The 21,904-nt window shown below is 41.9% G+C and overlaps 1 protein-coding gene across 1 annotated transcript; it reads right to left on the bottom strand.

Annotated features, from left to right (window-relative positions):
- Positions 1 to 19,256: 19,256 nt before the first annotated feature.
- On the bottom strand, positions 19,257 to 20,612 carry nog1 (noggin 1). The gene has a single exon (XM_071896145.2). It carries the CDS (start codon positions 20,288 to 20,290, stop codon positions 19,628 to 19,630), a length of 663 nt encoding a protein of 220 aa, XP_071752246.1. The 5' UTR covers positions 20,291 to 20,612; the 3' UTR covers positions 19,257 to 19,627.
- Positions 20,613 to 21,904: the final 1,292 nt, after the last annotated feature.

The following is a 21,904-nucleotide window of genomic DNA, read 5'->3' as shown; positions in this document are numbered from 1 at the left end:
AACATTTGACTGGTAGTAGAGTAATCACAAATCAGATGGCTTGTCCATCACAATTTCACAAGCTCTTCATTGAAATTATACTATTTTAATGACATTTTTTAATTGCTGTTTACATTCTAGCAAGCCAATGCCATCGCTAGAAAGATTTGTGGCTCAGATATAAACATAATTCTGCACAGTCAGACTTTGTCGTCACTGAACTTTTATTTATTACATCGTATTGTGGGTGTATTAAATGGTGAACCCCATATCGCGTATTGAATCGTATTGTGAGAGAAGCATATTTTCCCATCCCTCGTGGCCATAAATAGGCAAGTCCCAATTCAACACATATTTTGTTCATCCAGTATTTAGAAAAGTGGTGTAAGAAGTTGATTTTAAAGCATTGTTATTTTTCTGTCGAGGAGACTACGCACTAGGCCGTCTCCAACGCCCCCCAGCCCCTCTGTCCCCAGCACCTTTCAACACCCAGACGCCCCTTTCTCTCACCACCCCTGTATTTACACACTCTTAAAAACACTGTCACAGAGAATGACTAACTGACAGAAGTTATCATTACACAAAGCACTCGATTCCATAATTTATAGAGATCCCCGTCCCAGTCATGTGGAATTCTCCCAAAATAAATTCAAGTAAACACTTACGCGACAAAGAGGCACTCACAGTGGCCTGGTATGCATAAACAGTATGAACAGTGTGACAGTGTAATCCCCCCCCCCTCCACCCCCCCCAACACACACACACACACACACACACACACACCACACCCCCACCCACCCCTGACTTCAGGCCGGGTTGGAAATGAGTCTACCAACCCCCCTACCCCACCCACCACCCCCCCAATGCCCACCAACCCCAAACACCCCAACCCTCCCGCCCCACACCTGACTCCTGGCAAAATAAGCCAGACTCCAATCCATCTTACATCGCAATAACACCCTTCCCAAATCATGTTGTTTTGGAGACTCTGCAGCAAGTTCATCTCCAGGGACGTTTTTTTTTTTTTTTTTTTTTTTTTTTTTTCCTTTGTCCACGGCAGGTTATTGTTTCAGTAACACAAGATACAGTAAATCATCCATCTCTTTGCTGAACCCTGGCCTTTGTTTTAAAGCCAGAAATATACTTTCGCAAAATGCGACGTTAAAAATACATATATGATATGATGTAACAGTGGAGGGTAAACTCCACCTAAACTCGGTTTACCCGCCTTTTTATTTGCGGAAAAGAGTTTTCCCAGCTTTTTAGGCAAACATAAATCTTCATGACGTAAAGTTCTAGTAAGTAGTATCAAACTGATGTAAGTTATATGAGAATAGGGTATTTTAAGAGAAAAAGCATACATTTCAGAAAATATAATTATTTTTTGTTTATATTTGTGGATGTTTGCGTTACGATTGCCAGCTGGAGGTCTTAGTTTACCCACCTTTTTATTTACCACTCCATCATTGGCCATAATCCAGGGTAGGGGTCGACCGATATGGGTTTTTGAAGGCCAATTTTAGACAAATATTTTATTTTTAAGAGATACTTTACATTGTATGTTTGTATTTTTGTTTTGTTTGGACTCGCCTTTACCTTGAGGATTACAACCAAACAGGGCTGGTTGAGTTTAAAACGCCTGGGATGGTTGCTACTCGATTTCAAAGGGATTGTTTAGAAACTCGATCCGACCCTCCAGCAAGCATACCTTCTTCACCCACATCTCCCTCGGCCTCTTTCTAAATCACTCCACTGGAGCAGTGTAAACAAACTTCAGTTTGCTCTCTGATATTGAGAGGTTAAGACAAGCGGCAGTCCTCCGCTATGACAACACAGCCTCAGACAGACGATGTCATCCGTCTTACCTCACTCTCCATCCATCACTATGCCGGAGTCGACATGTCTGACAGTCCCACTCTCGCTTTTCTAGCTGGCACAGGCCTCCACATCTGTCACATTTTCCTCCAAGCTTACTTTTATTACACCAGATGAGCCCCCCTCCCTCCTCGGCATTCACGGACACCTGAAGGGCAAGCAGGCAGAGAGAAAACATATTGATTAGTCACGGTATCTGATGTCATCCTGGCTCCATAAACACTTTTTCAATTGCCGCTCAGCTACCTGTAAGACATGTGAGAGAGAAATGTATGAGCCACGCTACCAGTAAAACAAGAAGTCATTTGTAGCTTCAACTCACACACATAGTCAATGACAAAACACTGCAGAATGACTAACATAAAGGGATAAATAAACGGATGAATCACCAATCCAAAATCACATGTGTAAATTCTGCAAATACAATCCTCAGGTTACAATTATGTATCCCCATTTCCATCTATTTCGTTTCTTGAAAAATGGGAGTTCTCAAGGCGCCACCTTCAAGTAAATACTATAACAGTAACAAGATGCAGAAAAGTACATTTTGGCGTTTTAAAATTCCTTTGTCAGCCAATGCCTCACCCCAGATCCACTTCATTAGGTACACTTCCCTGTTTACGCAAACAGTTCGCTCCTCCAGACAGTGAGTCACGTATAAATAAAGCAGGCAGACGGGGTCGAAAGGTTCGGTTACTGTTCGACTAAATGTTGGAATGGGCAAGGCATGATTTGCGCTTGGCGGTGTAATGGCTCGGGGAATGTTTTCTTGGCACGCCCTAACCGAGCGTTCAAACTTCGAGCAACATGATCAGCAAGTCACTGGAAATCCATTTGTTTCCTGTAGAGCTGAGCGACCGGGGAAACTCGGCTGATGTGTGGACGGTCAACAAGCTTGTCGGCTGAGAAAAGCTGGCCTTCGCGTTTATCGGCCGTCAACAGCCAATCAGATTTCAGCACTTCCTTGTTTCCCTAATGATTTTGTTTCATGGGCAATAGTTCTGCAAGTGCAAAATGGATGTTAAGTTGATTACAGACCTTTTAAAGCTTCGCAGCTCTCTACAATGTTTATTTGAAAGACTAAATGTCTCAAAAATGATGCTTGGAGAACAGTTGCATCCATAATTGAGGTGGATGGTAAGCTTGAAATTAATTTCATGAGTTTTTTTCTGTTTAATTTCGTAATTTCATAATGTTATAAAAGGCTATATCAAAGCAGCAAAAATACACGATTTGCATGCTCAAAACTTTGTAGCTGCAAACCACTGTCTGTCGTTGTGGACACAAAATATGTGAAGATTACATTCCAAATTGGATTTTGTGGCAAAGTTTAGATAAGTAAAATAACTTTGGTTAAGGTCAGGAAACCAAAACTATATTTAAGGTGTGGGTTAAGGTTACAATTAGGTTTAGGCAACTAAAACAACTTGGTTAAGGTTCGGGAAAGACTTTGGCCATGGTTAAATAAGAACAAACTTTAGCTAAAAATTAAAATTTCCCTTACAATAGAAATCTCCTTGGTAGAACCTGGGAATTGAACCTGGGTGAGGCTGTCGCCTGTAATCACCTATAATCATAAAATTAACTTGGTTTACATTCCCAGTTAAAGATTTAGAGATATTATTTTGCAAATCAGGTTGGGTTTTTTTACAAAGTTTCTGCAGTTTTACGTAAGAGTTGGGATATCTAACATGTTTTTGCCCAATCTTCAAACTAATGGAAACGTGTTTATAGATAGATAATCAAGCAGATATAATATGATAAGTAGGCCTACTTTGATTGATTAACTGGCAGAAAGAGAAAGTAGGAGAAAGTAAAACAGAGGTAAAATAATGTGGTGTCGCAATAAAGGAGTAAGACAAAGAGGCTGAAATCTTATCGTACTCCACTAGAGCAGTTTTGACATGGAAACCCCTTTCTTTCACAATGAGGAGTTTCTTAACACCCACAGGGAGGGATCTCCCTCCGCTGTGAAACCGAGTTGACAAAGTTAAACTGTATCTAATTAAAGCACAGACAGAAGGTGCCAGTGGGAAGTTTGCCCTTCAGATCTGTCTATAATCTGCTCTGGGGAAGACATAGCTACTCTCCTTACCACCTTCAAAGCCTCCTCTCCTTTGAATCTCAGCCTCACATCCTAATCAGATTGAGAAGGAGAGGAAATATTGACAGTTTCACAGGACACAGCAGTCTAAATATTTGAAGGCATTGCTATGATACACCCCAAGGAATGGGGATAAACAGTTGTAGATAAATTCATCAAATAATTCAGCAAAAACAATCTAAAACAGCTTTTTAATGATTTCAAACTGATAAGCAGTTCAAACAGCAGCTTAATTTAATGTCAAGTTGATGAGTTGGATCATCTTCAACAATTCAATGCCAAGGTGGTGAGGTGGAACTACAAAACACAGGTAAAGCTAGCAACTGCTATTTCTGCCGAACTTTTCATGCTCGGACAGAGACAAAATTCTGAATTATTTCTCCTCAAACTGGGATCCTTTGGCCAACGCACATAAAACCCCACAAAGCCAATGGCACCGGGAGAGGCCTGCGCCGATAAATCAGCGGCGGGCCGGGAACAAGGGCCGGTGCCGGCGGACCTGTGTGCAACAGGACATCTCTATCGGTGAATTTCACAGGTCATTACTCTGGCTCCAGCCATCGCAGCCTCCAGTGGCTCTGGAGACGGCCAGCTTTTTCTCAGAGACAACAGCTTACTGGGCTTTGTGCTGGCTAAACAAGCGTGTCTGTCTCACAGCGGTAGATTAATGTGTAGATAGAGGGTTTGCTCCTTAGGGAGACCTGTAGAGGAGCCATCCATCAACCTTTGGAGGCCACTACAAAATAACAAAATAACAAAATCTAAAAGAGGGGCCCATTGACTGAACCCTGTCCTCCGGGGCTAGAGAGACAGAAACAGAAACAGAGAAAGATGTCCTGGTGAACAGTGAATTACCACTGACCAAACAGAGGGGATTCATTTTCTCAAAGCCCTAATGGGCACATTAACACTGCTTAAAATACTCTGGAAGATTAGATGGTTGAGCTGATAGCTGATGTATGAAAATGATCAGTAACAGACGAGGAAGAAGACGACCATGGCTTCTCATTGCTGGGTGGGCCATAATGCAACTTTAGAGCATTTTCCCTGAGTGTCGCCCACGAGAAGTTTGCGTGCGGTAAACACACTAAAACCATTCCCCCGCCATGAATGACAGTAAACAACACAGGGTCTCTGGCTGCACCCCCGCCCCGGAGGAGAAAGGGTAACACAAACACAGCATCTGACTCGGTCTTAATTTGTTTAAAGCGGGCTATTCAAACAGGATCCCCAGCGGAGAGAAAATCTCGTTTCCAAGGCTGTCGCCATGGCTCGAGCCGCGTGGTTTAGGGAGGGAGATCAGGACGCCACTGACGACTCCGCTGACTTCCAGCACACACAGCTTCACAGAGGCGCCAGGTTGTAATTAACACTTTGCAGATTACGTTTACAGGACCAACATGGTCTGCCCTGCTTTTATTACCCCCTGGGTTTTACTTCTGCCCTCCGGGGCTACAGAACATTCTCTGTTTGACGGTGTCCTGTCATGTGTGAGAACTTTTGACAGTTTCTGATGGCGGGACTGGTGAGAGTCAACTGGCTGCTCACTGCCTGTCTTTCTTCCTGGGCTGGGATAATGAGAATCTCCCCAAACTCCTGCCAGGTTTCCAGCTATAATTGGGTGAAGAGAATATCCTCTCACAGACATACTGTAGTTTGACAACATTTATCTATTTCTATCCCCCTATATGCAGTCTTCTTTCGTTTATTTGGCCTCATGCTGTTGGTCTAACAGTCTTGTTAGAGCAGCAGTGAAACCAATCCATTTCTTGGCAGCAGGTGGCAGGCAGCTAGACAGTAAGGAGTCGCAAGGAAGTGGCTGATATAATTGCAGTGTAATCATTTTCCGGCAGCTCATCTTTTCATTCTCAGACTGCAAGCAGCGCTTTATGTTAACATACTAACGTAATAAAGCAGCCATTAATCTGCAAATACACCAGACACACTGACCTCAGAGTGTGAGGGCCAAGTCATTCAGCTTTCATCAAACATGCTCAGTCTCAGTCGAAGTTTCTTAAAAATATGAGCTAACAGAAGACTAATAACTGGCAAATCAGTCTCCAGAACGAGGGAATGTTCTATGATACACACACACACACACACACACACACACACACACAAATACACACAGTATTAGTAAAACAATGTGTAAGTGTGAGGTGTCTAGAAAACCTCATGTCTGGTTAATATAATATTTGGAGGAAATATCATCCTCTGCACTTGAGTCAAACCATCTTGAACTTGTTAGATAGTTTCTACAGAGTTAGTTGTCTAACATCTAAATATATCAGATAATAGCTAAGCTAACGTCCAATGCTAATATTAGTCCTAGTTCACACTCCAAACACTTGTGCTTTTCACACACAGAGCGCACCAGTGTGTGCTGTTTGCATCCTGAAGCCATCACCGCTGAGACAGGCAGAGGGAGATGTGAATGAGATGCATATCAAGTGCAGCTGTGGAAAACATCTGCACAGATCTGTACCACTAGATGGCACATATCCCCTGAAATATTGACCTCTTAAATGCAGCTGCGTATTGGGTCAATTCCTTCAATGAAAATGCAAAGCCGATGATTTCCAGTCATGTCAAAAAGAAAACAGTACGCTTTACTGGCTAAAATATATACCTGGACATATATTTGAGGTCCAAAACCTTCTAAAACAATCCGCTGAAATCTGAAATACCTCACATGCTGTATCGATATACAGCAAAAAACTACTGAAGGCTATCAGCAACTCTCAACTAACTATGGTATATACTACTGGTAGCCTATGTCTGAGAAACTTAATTATAGATCAAAACACAGAGAGATGTCAGTCTTGAGGGAAAAAGGCTGGATTTCCCATTTATCTCTCCAACCCGCGCTGCTGTGTCTTAAACACTTCATACTGAATTAAACTGAAGTGAAAACCCACTCTTCAAACTCAGAGTGGTACTTCTTTCCACTCCAGCGCTGGGTGATAAATCTGTAGCCTTCCACCCCCTGCCCCCCACTTCCCTTGCTCTTCTCTTTTATAAGCGTTCTTCTTCTCCGCCTGGTCAGGCTGCAGTAAGTTGCAGCGCTAACCCAGAGGGTGGGGAAGCGGACTTGTGACCAGGAGGCTGTCAGTTTGAATCCCCGACACCTATTGGGGAAAACCTGGGCAGGGAAATCTGCGCTTTCTCCCCTTTCTCAACAACTGCTATTGAGATGTCCTTGAGCAAGGCACGCTTCCAGTGGAGTTGCTTAGTGGCCAACAGCAGAACATTGTGGTTGCACTGGACAGCTCCCAGATGTGAATGTGTATGCATGTGAAGCAGAGCGTAGCTGAAAAAGAAAATATGTGCTCTACAAACCTTCCCCTAATAAATTGTTTTGTGCCATGAAGGTCACTTTGTTTTGTGGCATTTTTAATGTTCCTCCTCCTATGAGTTATCTTTATCCAGTGTGAGTGCTAACAGGGTTTTCCCACTTGCACTGCTCTACATGACAAATAGGATCCACATTCTGTTCTACCTAATAAAATGAATGTTGTTGTGCAATAATGCATTAAAAGTACGGGCCTAATGAATTAGTGCATCATGAATAGGTCCATCATGTCGCAATAACGTACAAATTTAAAATAGGTCAGGATCAGGTTTTGACTTTTACTTCATCAAACCTCTATTTTACATTATCTATAGACTACTTCTCGTTGCATTACATCACAATTTATAATTCGGGACAGGGTCCCTTTAATGGAAGGTTATGTGATTCTTGGTCTTTGCACCCAGGAAATCCTGGTTAGTTAAGCGGTTTTAGGCTGATTCACAATATGTGCCAAATGAAAGTCTACAGTTATGAATTCCAAAACAAACTGTATTTTGTTTCCTGCTGAGCACATTGATTCAAACACTGCTAGTTATCAAAGTTATTGCCTGAAAGATCAAGGAAGCTTTTTCAATAAGGAAATAAAACAGACACTGTTCAGTTTATATTGATAGAAAATGGCATTTGGATTGATGATCATGCCTGTCAATGGAATATTTGAATGGGATCCTAGAAGCAGTGGAAAATGATGCATCTTTGAAGACATATGGGACATACGGTATGCATTAAAAAACAGCCTAGGTGGGTCTGAAGCAGCAGAGAAATGATAGAGATGAGCAAAAAACTCAATAACTATGGAATTTCCTGTAAACAGTGAAACTGAATCTATGGACAATGATTGGTAGCAGATCCTGCATGCCAAATATGAGAGACCCATATCAGTTCATTCAGTAGGGGAGTAGGGGAAATTTGCCTTTGCAGATGGTAAATTTGCTAGTATCATTCCTAAACTTCTCCTAAAAATCATGGCCGTAGTGCTAATAAGTGCTTCACATGTCCCCTAGTGAAAATATACTAATGTCACATATTCATACTTATCCCCCCTCAATTCTTACTTCCCCTCCCCTGTGCAGCACCATGATGGAACAAAATGTTCTCAGCAACTCACCTGTCCTAGGATCATGATCAAGTTGGTTTTGTCTCTGTCTTTGGTACTGGAGAACTGTTTCTCTTACTATAGTACTAGAGTACTTTTTCTCTTGCTAATATTTTAGTTGCAACTCATTATGTAGCCTTGAAAGAGCAACACTGGCAAACCACTGGTATCTTCAAATAATAGCAGACTTAAGAGCCCAGTTTGGATGCAGCCACAACCTCCACATGTGTAAACAAATAACATCTGTTCAGTTTGTCTTGGTGTAGTTCATGTTAAGCAAGCTGTTGCAAATACCTTCTTTTTCTCACTCTGTGACCACATGGGAAAGCGACAGCTATACTTGTACTTTCTGCCCAGCTCCTACATCCTTGGAAGAGATGTCTTAGCGTGACAAGGCCCTAGCATGCCCTGTGGAAATTTATGGAAACCTAAGACTCTTCTCTTTCAACCGTCCTCTTTTCCATCTTCTCCCTCTGTTGCAGCATTGCCTTCTGCTCCTCCAGCAAAGTAGCAGTTTGCTGAGTCCAGTTTCCTCCCAGCTCAACAAGGTGTACAGAAGTGCTGACATCAACCTGTACTTCTGAAAGGTGGCCGCCACAAAGGGGTGGTAGAGATGGTAGTGGGAGTGGGTCACCTGTGGTTGACAAGCTCCCAGAAGTCAAACCAGTTGAACCCTGTTAGGACAAGCGCTGGAGTCTATCCAGGCGATGTTCGATGTTCAGAGGAAGAAAGAAGAGACCGTCCAGCTGAGCCTGCCCAGGAGCTGTCAAACGTACTTCCCATTCCCAAACCAGAAGCCATACTTCCTCTCATCTCCTGGCTGCGAAGAGGCCAACTTATCAGCAGCCAGCCTGAACAGCAGCAGCTTACCTGAACCACCCTACCCAGGGCCTCTGGCCTAACATGAGGAACTCAGTGTTACAGATTAAGCATCACTCTGCCCATGACAAGATAAGATCCTGATTTCAAAACAAGTCCAAGTCCAAAAAAAGTCCAGCTTCCACCTAGCAAGAAGCAAAGACCAGAGTGGACACCTAAGACCCAATGGTTAATCTCAGGCCCCTTCACCAAAGAGAAAGGCAGTTAATCACCAGTTTAGGACCTGCTAGGAGACCTTGGATTGGGACCCATTAACTGCAGTGACTCTGCATGTAGCTGGATGCCAAGAGTTAACTCCAGACTTGTTAAAGACTCATATTTATTGGTGGCCAAAACCCGGAAGAAAAACACCTCCACCCTCTATCTTCTCTGTGACTGTTCCTCAAACACATACAGAGCCTGTCAAGACTCTATCATGCTGAAGGACCATGATGACAGACTTTCATCCTGCTGTTTTAGACATCTGTCACAAAGATTCAAATTAGACCTCCCTGTCACACCTCAGTTGACTCATCTCTCAATCAAAAAAGCTGACCGTGAAGCTCGGTTGCCAAATAAAGATTGTTGGTGCAGTAAATCGTGCTTCATGTCTGTTTGACAGAACACCAGAAGGTCCAATAGCTATAAACAAACATAATCCCTCTTCGTCATATAAAGAACATCATTCTCACCTCTCACAGAGTGCAGTCCTTGGCTATTGATCACAGCACTGGGAAGAATGATTTGACAGGCTCCAAAATAGTGGAACATGCAAACTGTGGAGTACAGTTTTGATTTAAAGAGGCATTAAGTATTCTATGAGACCTATCAACTTCTATCAGCAACTAGTAGGAATTATAGCAAAATTGACAAATCATCCTTCAATCCCCACCCAACTAACCTTTCATTCCCTTCAGGTACATTGGTCTGTAATTGACGCAAACAATTTAACAAGTCAAAAGTCACATTTACTGAGATGAATAAGCTAGCTAATTAGAGCAGATCCAAGAGAAATGTCTGCTGAAGAGGTAATATATCGCAATGCATAATAATGTAATAGCAATACTGCTTTGTCATTAGCTTTTTTGGCTTCAGAACGAAATGTTGTGCAACACTGGTCGCTCGCTCATAGCACCGTTCTCCATCGTTGAGCAGTTAGAAATGTGGATAGGTGGTGGGACGACACAGAGTACCAGTCAGAAAGTGAGTTTTGAAAGCCAGAAAACCCTTCTGTTCAGTTTCTGACTAATGTTATCACTGATACATCTGAGAAATTTTGTGCTTAAATAATGTCAGCAAGCAGACTAACGATTGTATCTGGTCATCTTACTGCCATTGCTTGCTGTTTAAACATCTAATTTGCACAGTAGTTAACATTAGGTGGAAGAAGTTACATTATTAATGTTAACATTAATTGCTTTGTGGAGTTAGCTTATTGGCTAGCTAGCTAACAAAGCCAACCCCTAGCTAACAACTGTTTTGTGGTTTAGGTTGACTGAGTTGACACCTCAAGCTACAATTAGAAGAGTGGGGGCTACTAAAATTTTGAAACAAATCTACATTATCAGACTACTCACTTGTGGCTAAACCCATGACTTATATCTTGTTCAGATATCTTGTTCTGGGCCGCTGTAATAGCCATTATTCCATGCAGTCCACTGTATGGAATACCCTGCAGAAAGACTTGAAATTAAAGGAACTGGCTGGACTGACTGGATTCTCAATGGGTTTAAAGCAATTGTCAGATCTAGGGAAGATGAATCTGCTGGAAATTATTAATGCTTTTAGTATGATGATACCCATGCCTTGTAATTGTTCCACAGACACACACACACGCACGTGCATACACACACACACACACGAACACACACACACTCTCTCTCTCCTTGCTTATCTCTCTTTCTCTCTCTTTTCTGTTCACTACTTTAAATATTGTATTTAATACTTTGTTAATGTGTTATATTATATCATTATTATGTGCTGTCATGTGTCTGTGTTGCTGCTGTCTTGGGCAGATAGCCCTTGAAAAAGAGATTTTTAATCTCAACCTGGTTAAATAAAGGTTAAATAAATAAATAAATAAATAAATAAATTAGTCAACAGCCAGCTGGGTGAGCTAATTCTCCAATGAGACCTCCGCCTTTGTATGATATTTCTGACGCAACTGCAGAACCTCTATTTGCTTCTTATATAAACATAACATTCAGTGACGCTCTGGAAAGTGACCTTACCCACTTTCTCTTGACTATACGTTCGCCTACTCTCATCTAAAATGCACAGTCCTTATCAGCTTCTTTTGACCTATAGGGAAATATCAGCGAACAATATAATGAACCTCAGTGCATCATTCCAAGTATAACACAACCAGGAGCCAACATATTTTATCAAGCGTTCTGAAGATTGTTTACAGATCTATTTTAATTTATTTTTTAGGAAATGACTGCATTAACTTTGTAGTTGTAGACTCCTAATGTTAGGTGAACACTATTCAAAAGGACTGAGGGATCGTTTTTTGTGAATTGTGTGTTTGTGAATATTAATTCTGGCCATTATTACATAGCAATCAGAAGAATATAATTTAGTAAAACAATCTCCTCAAGAGATTTTACAGCTCTAGAAAGAATTTGCTGTCTATTGAAAGTTATCAAATCCAAAATCACAATGCATTGAGTATTGTGATTATGATCAAATCAAGACTAAAAATGTAAAGTTAATCAAATTGCTAAGGCAAACGGGCACCATGCAAGCATCCCATGGACACCTGCATATTTTACCCTGCAAGATAACTGGTTTTATATCGTTAATGACACAAGATACAAAACGCGCAGTGAGTTTGTCTGATACCTTGTTGTTTGTATCTGAATACTGAATGATATTTTGACACCCAGAAATATTATCAGTTTCATAAAGCAGCAGTCTTGTTATTGCTCTCCGAAGTAAGGACTGAGGCCAAATCAAAAAGAGGTGGATCTGGAAACGGTTTACAAAGATTCTTCAATACAACAGAGAAACGTATGACAAACTTCCAGAAATGATCTCTTTAGATACTTCACATTTGATCAAAGCAAAGCCAAGTGTAAAAGCACAGTTTGAGAGCGAATCAATAAATATCTTTGGGCGGCTTGTTTGGTTGTGCAAGATGGCAGAATGATAGCTCTCTGCAAAGACTTGGCATGCACGCAGGAGCGGGTAAACTTGAATATGCTTGGGGCTCAAGAGGTGCCAGGGAGGGGGGAAAGAGGGGGTGCTCTGGGGGAAACAGGGAGACACAGGCGAGGAATGATGGACGGCTCACACGCCAGCCATTGTGAGAAAATTATAGCTAGGTGCCGCCAACTGAGGCAGTGTGGCGGCCAGCCAAAGGCCTGGAAGAACAAAGGCCCGGGATCCCTGTGTGTGAGTGAGCGCCGGCCTGCCCACAGAGCCCCAAACGTTCATATTTACATGCGACGCTGAAGAGTTAATTGCAGTGAATTCCTGTGCTGGGTGCAAAGTGGGGGCTGTTGTTGCTTTATTTTACATAACAAACACACTGTTTCTAACCACTCCTCTCTGCTTCCAAGGAACTTGAACCAAAGATGCAAAAAAGGATTTGAGCTATTCAACAGAGCTTGATCGTGACTACGATACGCTACCCTCAAGCTAAAATAAACTAATTGTTAATCACTGTGTGTTATGTGTTGCATGTGGTTCAAAGGATGATAGAAATACGGACACATTCGAAATAATATTATCATAGAGATAGATATGGTAAATGTTTCAAAAAGGTAAACTTCTGGGGAAGTGAAAGGCTAATAGGCGCTCATATTTAGTTTATATATTTTGTGTTATCATGGAGCTTTCGTCTTAAAACATTGGATTGGTGGCTCCCTAAGGAAAACATGAATGTTCCATACTTTCCTCCGGTTACACTGCGATTATGGGAAATGATTTGTATTTGATTCAGAGGTTCTCAGGAAATGTTCATGTGTGTGCTTTCAATTGCTGGTGAGCTAGGGGGCCCCTTTAACAAACCAGACCTCATCCTCACAGTAGTTGATGGACAAAAGCCAAAATCTGTCAGGGTTGCTACGGTTCCTGATCTTTCGTAAACGAACAGTGCCCTCTCGACTCAGACTTGGCAATGCTACCCCATGCACATCAAAGTAGAGCTGACCTTGCATACCAGATGAGGTTTGGATTAATGAGCTTTGGACATCAAACCACTGCATCACCCCCACAAGTCATCAAACCTAAGTCAGAGGAATTTACAGTGGACAAAAATGCTAAAAAATCAACATCAACCTTGCCATGCATCTCATTTTGAACACCGTGACCAGGACAGGGATAAGCAGCCAGAGAGGATATTTCAAAAGCCTCCAATTATCTGATGTGTGGGAGAGTACAATGAACTGGGCCCTGCGCCAAACAGCATCCTTTACCAAACAAATAAAACTTTTGACAGGACATGTCTGCCTTTCGGAAGACTCCACACCAATATGCAGCTTATCGGTGCAACGGGAAACCTTTCTGACGTTCAGTGCTCACTGATTCCTGCGCCTTTACAATGCTCACATAAAGAGAGAAGGAGAGTTTGACAAATAGCATGAATCGAGGAAAAAAAACAGTCAATCTAGCCCATACAATGATGCCAGTGGACATATAAGTGGACTGTTGACATGGTTTCAAGCAGTTATGTTGTTTTAATGGCTTACACAAAGGCACTGAACAGTGAAATTAAATCAAAACCTGTCTACCAAAAAGGATTTTCCAGGCTGAAGAAAATGGTTGATACTTTTGAAAAGTGTAGCATCCTTAAAAATGTTTTACTTTGAGTATAGATACACACTGAAACACAGCAGTTTTACCAAGTGTGGTACATCTCACATGAGGCAGAAAGCACAGGGAAAACGCAATAGTAATCAGAACAAACAAGCAACGCGTTTCAACCACAAGGGTCTTCTGCAGGCTGAGAGGAAGTCCCTTGTGGTTGAAACGCATTGCGTGTTTGACATTTTTTGCATCATATTTAAGGACACTCCTATTTTCTGTACTTGGTGTATTACTGGCCTGCTAAGTCTCTGTTTTTTGTTCCCTACTTTTCAATCCTGCAATGGTCAGACAGGGTCCCCAGTTCCCAAGCTCAAGCATCACCTGCTATTGTAACTGACTAAAGAGTAGATATATGAATGAACACATCTCTGATAAATTTTGTCCCGTGACCCAGAGTTACATAAATGCTTTGATTAGAAACGGGCATCTTTGATACAGAGCTCAACGAATATAGAAAGAGAGGCTGACAAACAAGCTCTGAACAAGAACACAGAGCTGCTGTCAAATGAAAAAATGCATATTTACCCCAAGAAGTTATTCAGAAATTAAGAAAATAACGCTTATTTTCTCATCGACACCCATGCATTTTTGAAATCATACAGTGGGGTTTTTTAACAGATTCATACGGCCAAGGGCTATGACACTTTCTCAACAGATGCACGATCATGTAAACTTTCGATTCAAGTAAGAAAAAAGAAAAACTCGGAAGTGAAAAAAATGGAGTTGTAAGACTTTGACCCAACAGCAGAGACAGTGTCATATCTGAGCTGCCTGAACAAGCATGCACACAACTGTTCTGCTCCACTGGGGGAGAACACCTGCCTTCATTTAGGGAGGTTTTCCCAGAGGCCTCTGCTACTGTCACAGCTGGACATTTGAATGGTCAATGAAAGTAACTCTTTAATATTTGACCATAGTGACAGATGCGTGCAGAGGCATCGCTCAGGTCATTAAAACCCGGCTTCTCCTCACTGACAGGCTGCGAAAGACCCGCGTCAGACAAAACAGGTCAAATCAAGAGCGATTTATGAAGAGTCACAAGTGTATCAACACACTTTTCCAATGTGTGAACGCTGGACCGACGCACATCTTCTCTCCACAATCTCAACATGGCAACAGAATATGCGATTTCAAAAGTTTCCTTCGCTGGTTTTGATAAATGGTCGAATCTATCTGCGTATTCCACATTAGCGTGGACTTTGATCACAGCCAAAACATTTCAGAAATGTATGAATCCTTTGAAGATTTCCTTTGACAAAGTTGCATACTCTCCTCCTCAGTCCACAACGTTCTAGACCAAGCGGAGAAACGTTTCTACCGTTCATCTGATATTATCACGGCAGGAGATAAACATTCATTTATTGGGTATGTAAAGAAAATCCTGGTTCGTATTTGAATAGGCGAAAAACATGAAATCAAAGCAATAAAATTCCTTTCCTTAAAGAAGGTTATTCTGCAGCTTTGAACTTTGAAGCCATAATTAAAGTCCTACAAGTTAAATCACTGTAATTTAGTCGAAGTTTATATATCATTTTCCTTTAGAAAAATAAACTATATTATTGCAAACATATAGTACTCTCTTACAAGCGGTAATGAAACAAAAACAATATAATAATTCACCTTATGGCTCTAGGTTACTGCAGGCAAAAACATACTTTAACATCAAAACAGTCATATTTATGTGTGGGGGGAAAGTAGTTAGAGTTTAATGTCAGACTTTCCAAATGAAGTTCTTGAAAATGAAAATCCGTCTTTGAATTAGTCCTTGAGCGCTAAAAGTCTGACAGGCCTTGGGTTTCATCTGGTGATCGATTTCTGGCTTTTTACTCAAAATTGTAACATTGTTTGAAATATGTCTCACGATTAAATGATTCAAGGGCCACTCAAAGCTCTTTTTGGGCCACTAGTGGACCCCTACCAGGACTGAGAACATCAAGGGATATGTTTCAGCTTTCATCACAGCGTGAAATCACAACATGTATCATAATATTAGAGAGTTGTGGTCCAAGTATTGAATTAAACTGTATCGGGAGCTTTCTGACAATACCCAAAACTGATCATAATATCAGAGGATTTTTTGTGCCGATACTTTTAATGACATTATTAATGGAGGAGCCACAAAGGCTACCTTTGGCCTATTAATGAGCCAGTCAATTTAGTAAAACTAATTTTATCAGCTATGAATGAAAAATGAATGACTTGTGTGTTTGTTATTGTTGGCATAAGTAACAAGGAGACTTTGCTTTGATCAGGAAAGTATCTGAACCCTGTAGGAGAATTTAATCAGCAACAAGGTTTTGGCTTCAAAATATCTGCGTAGGGGAAAAAAAAGCAAGTTGATTAAGTAAAGGGGGAGGGAGTAGAAAAGCAATAAAAAGAGCCCATACCTAAAGAGATCATTAAGTTAATGGATTGCTAGTGGCTAAAAGCATTACATTGTTGTGTATCTCAGACTTCAGAGATCTGTGGATAGTGAAGGCCGAGTGCACAGCGGTGCGCCATGCTGTGTGAAGGCGCTGAGCAGTAAAAGCCAGCTCCAAAGTGACGAGGGGCATTAGCAGCCCTGCATCCTCCAGTCTGCAGCTGGTATTAGCAGGCACCAAGCGCTCTGTCAACACCTATTACTCCACACACAAATCATCTGACCGGCGTCAGCACTTTCCCTGTGCTCTAGCACAAAAAAAAAATTGAGGGAAAAGAAAGATATGAGGTTGAATTGGAATACCCAGCGTTACACGAATGTGATCAGAAACACGAAGCGAACACGGGTGAATATGGTCACATTTGGGAAAGTATGTTCTGTAATGTGTTATGAGCAAAACAGTCATGGAAAAAGGCTGAGATGTCATTGGAAAGGTTCCGATGAGTTGAATGCATAAGGAAATAGAAATACACTGTACATAGTGATCAGACTATGGCTGACAGGACAGCTATTACTTGAAATTATAGCGGCCTAATCATTATCGAGAGCAGGTTGAAACGTGATAGAATAAAGAAGCGCATCTGATTTATATTTTAAAAGCAGAAGTTAGAGTTTATTATTATCTAATATAGTTTCCACGCCAGCTGTTACCGACTAGACACTGTAATCCTTCTGGGTGCTTTAACACCCGACTATGACACACAAAACCTGAAATAGGTGGACGTTCACAGAGCTTGTAAACTAAAGCTCGACAGTCACAAGCGTTATACCGCGGGACAAAAAGTGCCACGGAAAAGACAACTGGATCAGCGTCGAACAAATACTGAGGATCCCAAGTGCATTGCTGGTGGGCAATAACACACACATCAAAGGCCATTTACTTTGTGTGTTTAAGCCGTGTGGTGGAGATCTTTGCCTCATGGCCGAAGCGGACGAAAACTAATGTGTTACGGTAATCTAGCCGTTCTCTGACAAGTAAGGGGATTTGTGTGCTGCGTGTGGATGTGGAGAACTGGCTCTGAACCTAAGTAGCATCATTATGGACTAAACACAGCTAAAACAAAACACGAGGCTTTCTGGTGCCCCACAGTCTACCCAGCTAGGGCTGTATAAGAATGGGGGAGGGGAGCGGAGGGGAGGGGGGGTCTTAGTGGATGTGAACCCTTACAGTGAGAGAAACTCATACAATTATGGCAATTAATGGAATAGATTGAGATCTATTATTTCAACTGGCCTCATCAAATTCACAGTCATGGCATATTATCACTCAGTGAAAATTGAAGTGGGAAGTGAGTGACTGCCAAGATGTGAGGCAATTAAGTAATTTTTGGTCCCACAGGATGTGCTATATGCCCTGTAAATGTATAAGACGTTTCCCGTTCATTCAGGCTAAACTGGATAAACTTTAAAGCGGTAATCCATGAGATTCTTGATTTTTTTTCTTTCTTTTTTTCATTATTTTGGTAATCTCTTTGTTGCTCAGCGCTCATTGCTGTGGTGTTTCAGCACTGCACTTCCCAGAGATCACCTGTCAATCAAACAGTGCGTCCAGTACTGTGACGTCTTTTTCCTTCGATTTTCTGTCAATGAAGTGTGAGTTTCTGTAGGTGGCGCTCTGTTCTTTGTCTGTTCAGCCATGGCGGCTATCGCTGCTCATGCTAACTACCCAGTTCTTCTTCTAGTAATAAAAAAAAAAAAGCAAGAAACGTAAAACGCATCACTTCCTGTACGGCAGAGGATTTCTCCCGGGAAAGAGCTACCAGACACCGGGCGTTTAGAACAGCAAATGGAAAAGCTTTCATGAACTGGATATAGGTTGATTCACTATTGTGTTATATCAATCGACAATGGAGAGTAGAAAAAAAAAAAAAATCCACATTTATTGATACGAATATATCACAGATTATTACTTTAATTGTAGCATATTGTAAGTATGCAATAGAAACGACATGTAGGCCAGTTGCATGTATTCCTACCACTCCAGGTCGAACATTAACCTCTGCTTATCCCATTGCCACTGGAGTAGAAAGCCAGGTCCTCTGCAGCTCAGCTCCTGCTGGGTTGCAAATGGGGAGGAGGGTTTGGGAGATGAAAGACTGTGAGAACTGTTAGCAGCTGCCGATTCCTTAGATCAATAAATCAGTGCTCCTTCCTTTATCAGCATTAACTACATTTGTAATGGGTTTGATGTGTGACTGATAGTTTTACAGTGATAAGGTGAAGATAGGGTTGGTGACTGGTGGAGAGGGGCGAACTGTTGGCCACATGTTATGATAAAATAACTTGTCTATGAATGAAAATGTGGGCCTGATCTTGTAAAAAAAAAAAAAAAAAAAAAATCAATGCATTTCAATATAGGGTGGTAACAGCTAAAACCAATTTCATGAGATGTGTAAGTCTCTGTGATCCAATGTATTTCCCAACGGCTATAATTAGGTGTGCACTCGCCTAATTCATCTCATGTCACCGTGAGAATTTGCGCAATTCCTCCTTCGTCATTGTTCCTGGTAACACCGGGTGTTAACAGAAATTGCAGTACGGAGTAAACAGCACATGAGACGCGAGCGTGCTGTATAAAAGTGCATGCTTGTAAAAAGTCTGTGATGCGTAAAATGGTGTTAACGTGAGAACTACACACTGTGCGCACTGTGGCAGGTGACTTAAAGATACCCAGTCCGTTACCGAGGGTCACACCGGTTATAACTGTCATGAAGAAGGAAAAGAAAACATACTTTTAAAATCATTTCAGTGTCCTTTTATTGTACGAATATAAAGAATAAATAGCAGTTCTCTTAATTTACATGATAAAACAAGTGGCCGATACACAGCTGTATCAATAATCCACGTTTAACTCTGAGGTCGATCTGCGTTATCCAAAGGGAAAACAACAAGTCCTTACATGGCACTATGCGCCATCTCCATAAATACAAAATATATAACCAATATTCTCCACAAATAAAGTAGACTCTGGTTACAAATAATACTGGCTTTGTACAGGGAGCTATATATAATTGCATGGCGCCACATATACATAAAATACATAAAATACATTCCTACACTCGGTAGTGCATGTGAAAATCACAAAAAAAATAATGAGCTTATAATTTATTCTCGCTGTTGAAGAGTCTTTTAGCTGGAACAGGAGCATTTGCAGTCTGTGATGATGGGGTACTGAACCGGTATCCACGCGCACTTAAGCCCTCCTTTCCTCTGCACGCATCTCCACCTCAGTATCGTCAGATGGGTCGAGTTCGCAGGTTTACACACCATCCCCTCCGGAACCGAACACGACCTTTTGCTGAGGCAGCTGCCCACCCGGACGAACCGGGGCCAAAACCTATTCCCCAGGTCGTTCCAGGTGTACACGACCGGACAAAACGAGTATGCCCACAGCCACTGCTGCAGCCTCCGCTTCAGTTTTTTGCTGGGCTTGTGCTTCTTGCCGAACTGAACGTCGAAATCCATCGCTTTGATTTCTTTCGGCATCGCTCCGCCGGGCTTTTGAATCTCAAAGTCATCCAGCTCCTCGTTCCCGGTGTATTTGTCCTCGATGGGCGGTAAAACAGACAAAAAGCGACTGTCGAAGTCTCCCAGGACGCTCTTCAGCTCGGTCTCGTTAAGGTCCCTCTCCTTGGGGTCAAAGACGGGATCGGGATCCTCTTTTAATTCCACAAGTGGCAAACTGTCACTCGGGATGGGGCGGAGAAGGTAGTAATGCTGACAAATCCCCTTGTCCATCAGAAGTCCGAGGGACAGCACCAGCAGATACATGGCTGCAAAATGATGATCCATGTCAGTCAATCCAACAGTTTGATGCGCCCGGAGTCTTTGGAGAGCACTAGGGCCACTTTCTTGGAGTGCGCAATTACGCGTGAGCCGTATCCAACTTTGCGTCTTGAGTGTCCTCAAAATTCACACCGCCTTTCCCATGACTTCTTGGAAATCCGTGACAGAAAAAGAAATGACAATGGACGAGATCAATGTCTTTGTATGACGTTCGTCCGCGGCAGCATCAGTGGAACCCGTTTTTAGGAAGAGGCGCGCGCTCTGCACCGCGTTACAAAGCTCAGATCTTCTCTCGTCGGGCTCCCTGCGCATGGGCTCGGCATGATGCTCCGTTGTCTCCTGCAGAAAGGCGGTGAGCGTAACCTGCGACCTCCGTTATATCCTCACGCGAATCGTGATGTAATTCGTGTGCCCCCTTTTGAATGTGGGTTTGTTGTAGGAGATCCCCAACACCTCCTTCCTCCACCACACCAAAGGGGGCGGGGGATGCAGGGAGAGGAGACGCCCCCTGTCGGTTTTCCAGCCTACTTATCCCACTGATCGACCACAATGGGAATGGCTGTTTCATTTTCAGGGGTTTTGTCATCATCATCAGAAGCTGGAGAATCCTTCTGCAGGGGGGAAGGGGGGCTTCGATTCACTAAACCCTAAGCTATGGCAAAGGCCCTGCATCTAATATCATTTGCCACCAAACTTCCAAACCTACTTGTATAATTAAACTAAATTTATGGGGACAAAGTGACTGACAAGACATTTTTATTTGGTCCAGGGTTTTTGTTTTTTTTTCGCATCAAGGACCCACAAATAGATTCGTTTTAGACCTCCATTGGGTGAGATTTTTTTGAAACTTTGGATTTATGGTCATCCTTATATGTTCTCTAGTTGGGAAAAGTTCCAGTCAATTAAAGTGAAATTAAACTATTCCTCATTTTGGCTGGGGAACCTCTGGAACCACTCAAGGAGGTTTCTGGACCCCACTTTGGGAACCACTGATTTGGTCAATGTGATAAATTAGGTCACCAAACTATCAGTACGGAGGGAATACTGGTCCTGACTGCTCCTCTGATGTGACTTTTTCTTTAGATATGGATTCCAGATACATTTCTGGCAATTTTGGCTTGATTTTTGCTTTCTGTTATAACAATAAAAAACTAAAAGGTCAGATTTGGACTCATTTAGGTTAAGGTATGGTGAGTGCCACACCTTGCCATACTCAACTTACAGTCCATGTCCCACTGAACAAAATATTAGTCCAAAATGAAAACAATATTATTCAGGCTACTTTTTAGACAATATTAGTAAGTCTACTTTCAGAATTGCATTAACTATTTTGATGACATGGAGGAGACATTCTCAAAGAGGGTCAAACTGTTCGAACATGTTTCTTTTTCAGAAGAAGAGTACACTGCAAAAATCATCCAGCCTTAACAATTCATTTCATTTAGTATTGATTCTTATAAATCTTATTTTTCTTACACTTAATACTAGAGGAATGATCTGCCTTATTCTGCCTTGTTTCAGGATGCTTCAAGACAACGAAGCAAGTGAGACCGCATTGGAAACCAGTGAAATTATCTCACCCCATTAGCAGAACTTTTCACATATTTAAAGAAATATAAG

This window comes from Centroberyx gerrardi, chromosome 7 (assembly GCF_048128805.1).
Source record: "Centroberyx gerrardi isolate f3 chromosome 7, fCenGer3.hap1.cur.20231027, whole genome shotgun sequence".
Taxonomy (NCBI): Eukaryota; Metazoa; Chordata; class Actinopteri; order Beryciformes; family Berycidae; genus Centroberyx; species Centroberyx gerrardi.
Note: the sequence above shows the minus strand (reverse complement) of the source record. Positions and strands in the feature narration are given on the sequence as shown.

Coding starts and splice junctions, on each gene's coding strand:
- nog1 (XM_071896145.2), bottom strand. CDS start 20,290: ATGGATCATCATTTTGCAGCCATGTATCTGCTGGTGCTGTCCCTCGGA.